Source organism: Girardinichthys multiradiatus, chromosome 7, assembly GCF_021462225.1.
Source record: "Girardinichthys multiradiatus isolate DD_20200921_A chromosome 7, DD_fGirMul_XY1, whole genome shotgun sequence".
Lineage (NCBI taxonomy): Eukaryota > Metazoa > Chordata > Actinopteri > Cyprinodontiformes > Goodeidae > Girardinichthys > Girardinichthys multiradiatus.
Window position 1 is genome coordinate 34,285,784 of NC_061800.1, and position 10,203 is coordinate 34,295,986.

The 10,203-nt window shown below is 36.9% G+C and overlaps 1 protein-coding gene across 3 annotated transcripts in view; it reads left to right on the forward strand.

The window, feature by feature from the left end:
* Positions 1 to 5,688, forward strand: part of htr1fa (5-hydroxytryptamine (serotonin) receptor 1Fa) — a 63,061-nt gene extending 57,373 nt beyond the window's left edge. For all 3 annotated transcript variants that reach the window (XM_047369768.1, XM_047369767.1, XM_047369769.1), the window contains 2 exons: positions 2,079 to 2,190; positions 2,568 to 5,688. In XM_047369768.1, coding sequence (XP_047225724.1) covers positions 2,569 to 3,765 — 1,197 coding nt within the window. In that variant the 5' untranslated portion in view covers positions 2,079 to 2,190; position 2,568 and the 3' untranslated portion in view covers positions 3,766 to 5,688. The remainder of the gene's footprint in view (positions 1 to 2,078; positions 2,191 to 2,567) is intronic.
* The last annotated feature ends 4,515 nt before the right edge of the window (positions 5,689 to 10,203 follow it).

Here is a 10,203-nt window from a genome sequence, read left to right on the forward strand (position 1 = left end):
AATCATCACTTGACATTAGATTATAACAAGCTCTGTGCCATCCATCTTTAAGTTAAGGACGTTTTTTAAAACTACTCATTAAAAACTGAATGCGTTTTTTGTATAATGCAGAAGAATTATTATGCAGCACTGCAGTTTTCGAGCACATCTTCTGTAGTTGATAATGTAGAGGCAATTACAAATGATTTGCCAATGCTGGTGACTCACTTATATATATATATATATATATATATATATATATATATATACTTTTTATATGTACCTTTATATATGTATCTTTATATATGTATGCATGTATACACAAACAAACAACTTTAAACACATTGTAAAATTCTTAAACAGTGCAGCAATATTTATGCTTTTTACATTTGCTGAATCCATGTTCAGGCACGTTTTGGAGAGAACAAAGCAGAACCAACAGGATTTATACTTGTTCAGTAGAGCTTATCTTCAGATGGCCTTGAGAAGAAAAACTGCACTTTAGAACATTTCAGAGGGAAGGCAGATGCTTTATGTATTGTATACAGTGTTTGACAGTACTGCATATGTCAATCAGTGCTGTTATACACATGCACACACAGATAGAAATTATTATAAACAATCTCAGCTCTTTCCCTTCTTTTAGTGTCAAAACAATTTGTGCACCGCTGACAGTGCATCGGTGATTATCTTTTATCTTTCCCCACAAAGTAATCTGCATACTGTTGGGGTTTTCTGTCATCCTCCTTACAGAACGAAGAATGTGGAATTGCATTGTAATGCAGAGTAAGACAATTTTATTGTCTTTAAAGAGCATAATTATTGAGGGGAGAAAGTACAACCAGTTCACTTTATAATGGCTATTCGTTTAGGATTTTATTTATTTATTTACATGCAAATATAATTTCCAAGGACAGTGATAAAATGTCTCCTCTCTTTAATGAGCCAGTTGCAGCTAATATATTAAGAACAAATATTAGGCCCAAGTGAAATAAAATCCAAACTCACCCCACTCCCCTACCCACCCAGAGCTTAACCCGTCACCTTGATTTCGGACAGTCCCGATGGAGACCTTGGCTAAGACTTTGGCTGCCTCTGCTAGATCATGGCATTAAATAAAATTACCGTACTTCTTAGGTTTCTATAGCAACCGTTTTTGCTCATGTCTTCAGGATATTGAACAATGCAGTGAAGAAAAGGGGAAGAAGCTGCAATGCCATTCATATATTTTCATTGTGATTAAATGATATTGACTGAATTCATTATTACAACCACTTCATACACAGCTTTTGACATATTTAGGTTCAGTCTGCTGATGCTAATTAGAAATTAGGCATAAGAGCCTCAAAACATACTTATATGAGAATCAGTAGGTATATTAGTCACACTGCTGAATATTATTTGTTTCATTTGGGTGTGATGTATCTTTTGGGGATTTTATTTAAAAGCCAACACAAAGTTGTACATAGTTGGTAAGAATACAAGATTCCCGTGGGATGCTATTTACAAATAAAAAAACTGAAACATGTTGTGCACATTTGTATTCAGCTCCTCCTAGTCAATGTTTTGTACAGCCACATTTTACTGCAGTTACAGCTGCATGTTTTTTAGGGTGTATCGCTTTTCCACCAAAACTTGCATGCCGCCCAAAATGTTTCATATCAGTCACACTTTCACCAGAACACATTTCCATGCATGGTTGGGGTAATCTACAAATGGATTCTCCTGGTCTTCCTTTTAACAATGATTTTTTCCCCGCTCTTTCTATATAAGCCAGATTTGTGAAGTGCATTATTAAAAGTTGTCCTGCTAACAAATTCTCCCACCTGAGATGTGGATATCTGCAGCTCCTCCAGAGTTGCCAATGGCCTCTTGAATGTCTGATTACTGCTCTCCTTGCCTGACTGGTCATTTACAGGTGGATGGGTTATAATTAAAATGTTGTTGTTTTTTTCAAGTATTGCAGCAATGTAAAAGAAAAAGAAAAAAGAAAAACTTGAAACTATGACCAAAAAACAAATTCTATAATTTCATAATTAGTGTAATTCAGACTAAAGCATTTTTTTCACATTGTTCCTCTTATTTTTGCTTTCTCCTAGACATTGAGCAATAGTGGTGAGGTGATGGCGGGTTTGGCAGGCAGCACAGATCTCAGCAGACAGTCTGCACACTGAACCAACTGAAAGCGGCAAAACATCGAAGGGTAGACAGGTAGGCCTGGATTACTACAATTGCTTCAACGGCAAACTTTTGTGAGCAAGACAGGCTTTTTTATTGCTTGAGTTGCTTCATGGCCTTGAGCAAAATCTTCAAAGTCTTCTGAGTTTAATAGCATGTTCTTGAATGAAAGAGTTCTTTTCATACATTTTGATATTTTTTGTATGTAGTGCAAAAGCCAAAATAATTGCCTTTTGAATGTTTTAAAAAAGATGAATTTTGAGCAACTTTACCATGTAGAGATTCCTTACCAGATTGTGATGAAATTATACTATAAGTTATAGACACTTTTGATGTTGTGCCTATAAGATTTTCTTTTATTTATTTGTTTTATGCATAATGCAGGACTCTTTTTCTATTAAATTTTGCAGAATGGATTTCTTTAATTGGACTGAAGGAGCCTTCACCACAAACAGCAGCAGTTATGATTCCTTTGAGACTGCAACACTCCCTCCCAGTAAAATCCTACTAACAATAACCCTTTCTGTTGTGGCCATACTAACTACATTCTTTAACTGTCTGGTGATCACAGCTATTGCTGTCACCCGCAAGCTACACCACCCAGCCAACTACCTCATCTGCTCGTTAGCGGTGACTGACCTGCTTGTGGCTGTGCTGGTCATGCCCTTCAGCATCATCTACATTCAGAATGAAAAATGGGTCATGGGTGAGGTGGTGTGCACCATCTGGTTAAGCATAGACATTGCATGTTGTACCTGCTCAATTCTGCACCTTGCTACAATTGCCATTGACCGTTACAGAGCAATTACGGATGCTGTGGAGTACTCTCGCAAGCGCACAGGAGCCAGGGCAGGTGCGATGGTGGCAGTGGTGTGGCTCTTATCCATTCTCATATCACTTCCTCCGCTACTCTGGCGACACTACAGCGATGACGAGGAGCATATGGATCAATGCATCATCATCCACCACCACATGGCATTTACTCTTTATTCCACACTTGGAGCATTTTACATTCCCCTGCTGCTCATTCTCATTCTGTACTATAAAATCTACCAGGCCGCTCAGACCCTCTACATGCGCAGGGAGGCTAGCCGGGCTAGCCGTCACTCATGCATGACCAATGGGAGCATGATCCCTTCATCTTATCCTGCTGGAGATAGCGATGGCGACGGTGGTCCTCGGAGTCCAGATCCCATAAGCCCACCAGAAAAGTCCTTCTCCGAACCTTCTACTGAGGAAACACCACGAGAACGGGTGCGAGTCTCCAAAAAGGTTTTCCAAAGCAAGTCACGCAGGCATGACTCGAGAAGTGAGTCGCGTCGGAGCCAAATGTACCAAGGACCCCGAATTTCAGGCTCAAGAGAACGAAAGGCAGCTTCCACATTGGGGTTGATTATAGGGGCCTTTGTAATTTGTTGGCTGCCATTTTTTGTCAAGGAGGTGATCGTCAACACCTGTGGTTCTTGTAACACTTCTATTGAAATGGCAGATTTTCTCACATGGTTGGGCTACCTTAACTCTCTGATCAACCCCCTCATCTACACCATCTTTAATGAAGACTTTAAGAAAGCCTTCCAAAAACTTATTAGGTGCAGTCATTACCTCTGATACTTAGTCGTGCATGATCAAACTTACACATTATTTAAAAAACATATGTAACAAAAAGCGAGCAAAGGTAGTGGCTTCAGTCAGAGAACACTGGAGGAACATTGAATCAATGTACCACAAGAAAAAGGATCTAAACAAGAAAAAAGACTGATTCCCATTTTCAGAATTAATGTTAACTACTTCACTAACCTAAATGGCACCCCACCTCGCTAATGAGTATTGGTTTAAAGTTCTACTTTGAGGTCCAGGCTCTGCTATTTATAGAATAGCCCAATATCTCCCTAATGTTAATTGGTGTGTGTGTGGAGGGATGCTGACATGTTGGTTTTCAGAAAATAGGCCTCTGCTGACCTTTCAAAGGTATGTCTTCTGAACATTAGAGATTAGCCCTATTTAAAGGTCTAAAAAAAGCTGACCATAATTTCTGATCCGTCTAATAACTTCGCTTTTGTCAGCTTGACACTGCTGGCTAACATGTGGAACATGTAAAATACCACAACCTACCAATTTCATTGTTTTTATGTGGTCATTGTGTTACAAAAGATGTGACTGTCTTTCAATTTTCACAATCATTAACAGGAATATGTTTTTGTGAAATGTGATATTTGTTCTGCAAAAACTTTTAACAAATGTGAACATGTTGTTCTGACTTCAATTATTTGAAAAGTCTTAAAGTTATGATAATATATGGTTTGATAAACTTCACAACTCCGCACGATAACATCTTGTGTTTTAAACAGAAAAGATTCAGGAATGTTGTTAAAGTGCTTGGAGGGTAGGGATCTGCTTTCAGATCTAGAGATGTCCCAATCAAGCCATTTTTAAATGGTAGGTACTGTCCTGATTAAACTCACCACCAAATAGTAGTTGCTGTTGTACACTATTGTTTGATTTTATTGCAGCTGTACCCACACGGCGCTTTGTGTCCACATTCTGGCTATTATCAAATTTAACTTTTAAAATACTACAGGTTGACAATACATTTTTAACCTATGTCATAGGCATTCACATTACTTAGCTGAAGAAATGAATCTAGGTTTTTCTAAGCAATCAGTGTTTTTTTGATTCTATGCTATGATGTTGACAGTTAAAGAGAGATTGCATTCATGCATTCAAATTCTAATCAGTGTCATTAATAGAATATATGTTCTTATCAATCTTTGAAGCTATAAAAACAATTCTGAGGGAATAAATAATTTTTCTTAATCAGCATAGAAATAACTCATGACATATATTTATTCTTAAAATTCCAATAGTGACACTTCAACTAGGATTTAGTCACAAATAAAAATAACAAATAACCTTTATCAGTTTATCAGTTTCAGTAATTTATCCTATTGTATAATTAAATGAAAAAACAAAACATAGACCTAATAACTCAAAGTCTTTGTCTCAGTCTTTCTCTCAGCCTCTCCTCTCTCTCTCTCTCTTACTTGAAAACTCAAGATTTTCAGGCAAAATTTAGGGCTCCAAAAAACTGACTTTTAGGCTGACTTTTGAGGAAAGTTTGAAAGACTGCGCAAAGGGTTTAAAGGGTGGAAGGCGTATGAGGTCTGGCAGGTTAAGGCACCTGAAAACAGCTTTAGAGAAATTGATTAGACATGATTAACTGGAATCGCCAGTGAAATATGAAACCTCTTATCGTGCTGATTTATTTACAATCATGATTTATGTCAGGTACATACTATATTAGATAAGACAATAATTGTTTATAGAATCAGACTGCAAGTTAGTATCTGCAAATGCCCAATCCTAAATTGATCGCATCAGCATTGGGGACCAAAAAACATCTTCATTGGGACATCTCTAGTCAGCACCATAACTGTTTAAATGATCACATGAGCATTGAATCAACTGTGGAAACTGATTTATACTGACTCCTTATGTTAACAGTTTTGTCACAAAATAAAGTATAAAAGTCTTTTTTACTCTCCATTATATGTGTACACCACATGCTCAAGTTTAAATGTCATTTTCATTTGGGGCTTCATTAGAGGTCAAAGCTTGACTGAAGGGAATTTGTTATGAAACAAGATGATATCTGTAGCCTATAAGCAGTAGCACAGTCAACAGTTAGCCGTGTTCAAATGACATCTTATAGTTTGAGGCATCCCAGCAAGGCTTCCAGTGTTAGAGAAGGACTAAAGATAAGGACTTTAACAAAAGCATTAATCTCCTAAAGTGAACTGTTGACTTTATAAGTTGTTCAGTTGTTTTGCATGACAATATGTTATTTACCTAATTTTTCTACTAGTTATTTATCAAAAGGGTATTTGTAACATTCCACTTTTTAAATACCTGGTTATCCTTGTAACCATCTGAGAAGTCAAAACTCAAGAATAAAAGTCTAAATATGACATAGTGAGGTTACGTTATTGCTGCAATGTCTTGATCTTTGAGGTCAATAAAGCCATTGAGCCAAAAGAAATAATTTTAGGCCCTGGGCACAGAACTGGAGAAGACTACCAGAATGAGATCATCACCTTATACTGTGTCCTTAAAGTCAAGTCAAAACTGCTTTCACCAAGACAACATACAGTATAATACCAAGTTTTAAGGACACTAATTCCTCTTTTCCATTCACAGTTCCAGTACCACACTCCACTCGTTCTCAATCTACTCCACACTAAACCTGTTGTTTTTCCATTGACAAACTGACGGATGGAGTTATGGCTTGAACCCCAACCACTAGATGTCATGCGCTGTGCAGTTACTAATCGTTTTGGTTCTGTGTTAGCCTTTACTTTTATATATATTTTTTTATTGGTGTAGAGGCGCTGGAGAGGCAGAGTTAGATGAAAACAATTCTGCATCATTAGTAAAGTGTGTATTCTGTTCAGTGACATCTACTGTTTGTTCTGTGTATGCAATGATAAAATTGCCTAGGGAAAAGGGGAATAAAGCAAATTATGCAGAAGAAAAAACTAAGAATAGATTAACCTAGTGGCTTTAAAGATCTGATGGTAGTTAACTGACTGTTTAAGTAAAATGATGTGCTCAGATAAAAGAATAGTGGATTATTACTTACTGGAAAACACTGGAACTAAAGAGTTAGGTTGATAGGTTGAGAGACTGAGTAAAACCCAAGGGTGGATAATTGGGCTAACCAGGCAGCCCTGGCTCAAGATAACACATGCTCATTACCAAATGCTCCTTTTCAAAGGCAATCCTTTGCTCCTTTTATAGTATGTTTTTAATGTTCATTTGAATAATTCTTTAAGGTCAGTGCCTGTCTGAACTCTGCCCACTCACAGCTAAAACTGCCATGAACCTCAACTGTGCACATCAGTAAAACAAGAAAACTAACAGAACTATCATGTTGGGAGTGTATGACAGAAAAAAACTCCCTGGCAGACCCAATGTTCTACACTTTTCTTTTAAGGAGCCTTTCAGTCATAGATTAGCTGTATGAAATCTCTTTGTAATTATCAGGTAATTGTTTATAAACTTTATGATCTAAGCTTGCTGTGTATGTAAGAAACTGCCTTTTTAGAGTGTAACAAATGCAGCTTATGTTCTATTTTTCCAGATATTTCTAATGGTATTTATTTAATTTTATTTCCTGAAAACATTAAACAACCCAGCCTGCTTAACCTTCTCACCATAGCCAACAAAAGGTTAATTAAGTGTAAGAGTTACTATTGGAGAATTCCTCATTATATGACTCCCACTCAAATACTTGGAATAGTACTCCTATTTTTTATAATTTTGAAGAAGGTATGTGATATGTTAGGAATGATTGTGGATGAGTCAAGTGTGAGGGTGTACTGTATGCCACTGAAATAAGATAAGATAAGAATAGATGTGGAATATGCTTGCATGCATATTTTCCAGTGTGAGATTACTTTTGCTGAGCGTCCATGTCTCAATAATAAAAAAAAACACAATAGGGCATTCACAATAGGAAATATGTTTTTTTAAGATATAATATAAGTGTATCATTGTATGTATGGAGAGAGCTGTACAGTAATAATGATATTTTACTGATGAATGTATTCAGTCTGCTGACAGATTGTGATTTGACAGAAAGTTTCAGATTTTTTCTGTAATGGTTCCCTCTTGTGGCTAAGAGAGAGAATTCACTTTCCATTTGGCTGTGACGACCTGCAACTTTGCTGCTAAAGAAAAAGATTTATGAATACAAATATGTGCATATGGTTAATTTATCTTCTTTCATCAAAATAAATAAAAGAAGTTCAAATCGTGTGTCCACTCTGTTTTCCAGTAATCAGGGAAAAGTTGTTTCTTCTGAGCTTTAGTGACAGGAAATTCACAGGAAATAAAAACACGAAGTCTTTAAAACTGTCTGAAATCTCTTGTTCTCCCACCTATACATTGATAACCACATGACTTCCCTGTTTAGTCATTTCCTATTGATTCCATTCTCTAGTTTTGACCTACAAAAACTTTTTCCCTTTTCTTTTCTGTTTGAAATCAAAAGCTTTAGTTAAAAGCAATAACACAGGTAAAAGTAGCAAAGTACTTTGATTCATCCTCAGCAAGGATCTTAATTTACAACTCTTTGAATAAGTCACGCAAAAAAAGGAAATCTAAGAAGACAATCAGGGTATCCTACAAGTAAAAATCATAAGTATGTTTATTTGACATTGCATTACTACAACAAAGTCTCGGTGTCAGGTAACTATAGTAATGACACAAAATATTAAAAAAGGCTTGAAAATAAAGTATTGTAAGTAAAAACTATTTTGTAATCTGTGCCCACTTACATTTTTCAGATGTGTTTTCAGAAGCCATGGTCTTAGCATCATACCCTTGACAATTTTAGTAGCCTATAGAGGCAATAAATCATAATGTGGAGATAAAAGACACATCGGTTTAAGGTGGGTGACTAATTAAAAAAAACAGAGTTGAGCCAGTATTCAATCGAAAAGTTGAAATATTACTCAAAAGGACAAAACACGTCTCAATTATTCAGAATCATTTGTATTTTAAAACCCAATATGAAAAGAACACCACAGATAACCTATTTCAGCCTTCTAATGGTCACTTTTCTAAGGAAAAGAAGCATTATTTTGCTTAATTTCTTTTCATTTTGGGCCTTAGAGTTGGAACTCCTCAATTTTGACTTCACCGATTCAACGCTCCAGGAATACTATTAAAGGGAGGAGGCATACAGCACCCTTCACACTTGTTAGCACCCTTGGCAAAGATGTACAGAAAGCCTTAAAATAAAAAAAGAAAGTCATGTTACAACCACAAATTAGGTACATTTTATTGGGATTTTATGCGATAGGCCAACTCTAAAGGCAAATGTAAACCCTTCTATTGTAGCTGTGGATGTTTGTTAGGGGTATTTTGCTGACAGGAGGTTAACCTCTGTGTTTGTCTCAAGTATTTTGCAGCCTTTAACATGTTTTCTTCCAGGATCTCTGTGTAGCTCCATCCACCTTCCAATCAACTCCGGTCAAGCTTTCCTGTCCCCGTCGAAGAAAAGCATCCCCATAACATGATGCAGCCATCACCATTCTTTCTACAATGGCATCTTTTGTTGCCATTCCATAAAAGGCGGGTTTATGCAGTGCATGAATATTACTGTAGATGTCCTGTCGACAGAGTCTCCCTCCTGACCTGTGGATTTATTTAGCTACTCCAAAGATACTATGAGCCTCTTGGCAGTTGGTTGGACTGGATTTAATATTGGGGTATCTGAGTAAAAAGGTGGGAGAACACAAATCACACTGTTTAGAATTCTGTTTATTAGTTTTAATAACAAAATGTATTCTTCCACTTAATAATTACATGCTGCTTTGTATTAGTATATCACATAAAATCCTAATACAATGTATTGAAGTTTGCGGCTTTAACATGTCAGAATGTGAAAAGGTTTGTGGGATGTGATTTTTATGCAAGGTGATTTGTTATTCTGTAGCATGCCACATTCAATTTTAACAGTCAGTCATTTTCTACCGCTTATTCCATAGTGGGTCACGGGGGAGCTGGTGCCTATCTCCAGCAGTCTATGGGCGAGAGGCAGGGTACACCCTGGACAAGTCACCAGTCCATCACAGGGCAACACACAAACAACCATGCACACACTCATTCATACACCTAAGGGCAATTTAGAGTGACCAATTAACCTGACAGGCATGTCTTTGGACTGTGGGAGGAAGCCGGAGTACCCGGTGAGAACATGCAAACTCCATGCAGAAAGACCCCCGGTCGGGAATCGAACCCAGGACCTTCTTGCTACCAACTGCGCCACCGTGCAGCCCTAAATTTTAACATTGTACTATATTTATTTATACAAACTTGTATAGATATTCTCAGAAAATGAGAAGATTTAATATATATTATAAATGTTTTAGCCATTAAATGTTCAATTATCATTGTCACAATATAAACTCGGTGGCCAGATTGGTAGTGTTTCCATAAAGCGGAGAACCTATACGGTGGATACTACAGGAGAAACCTGGCAAC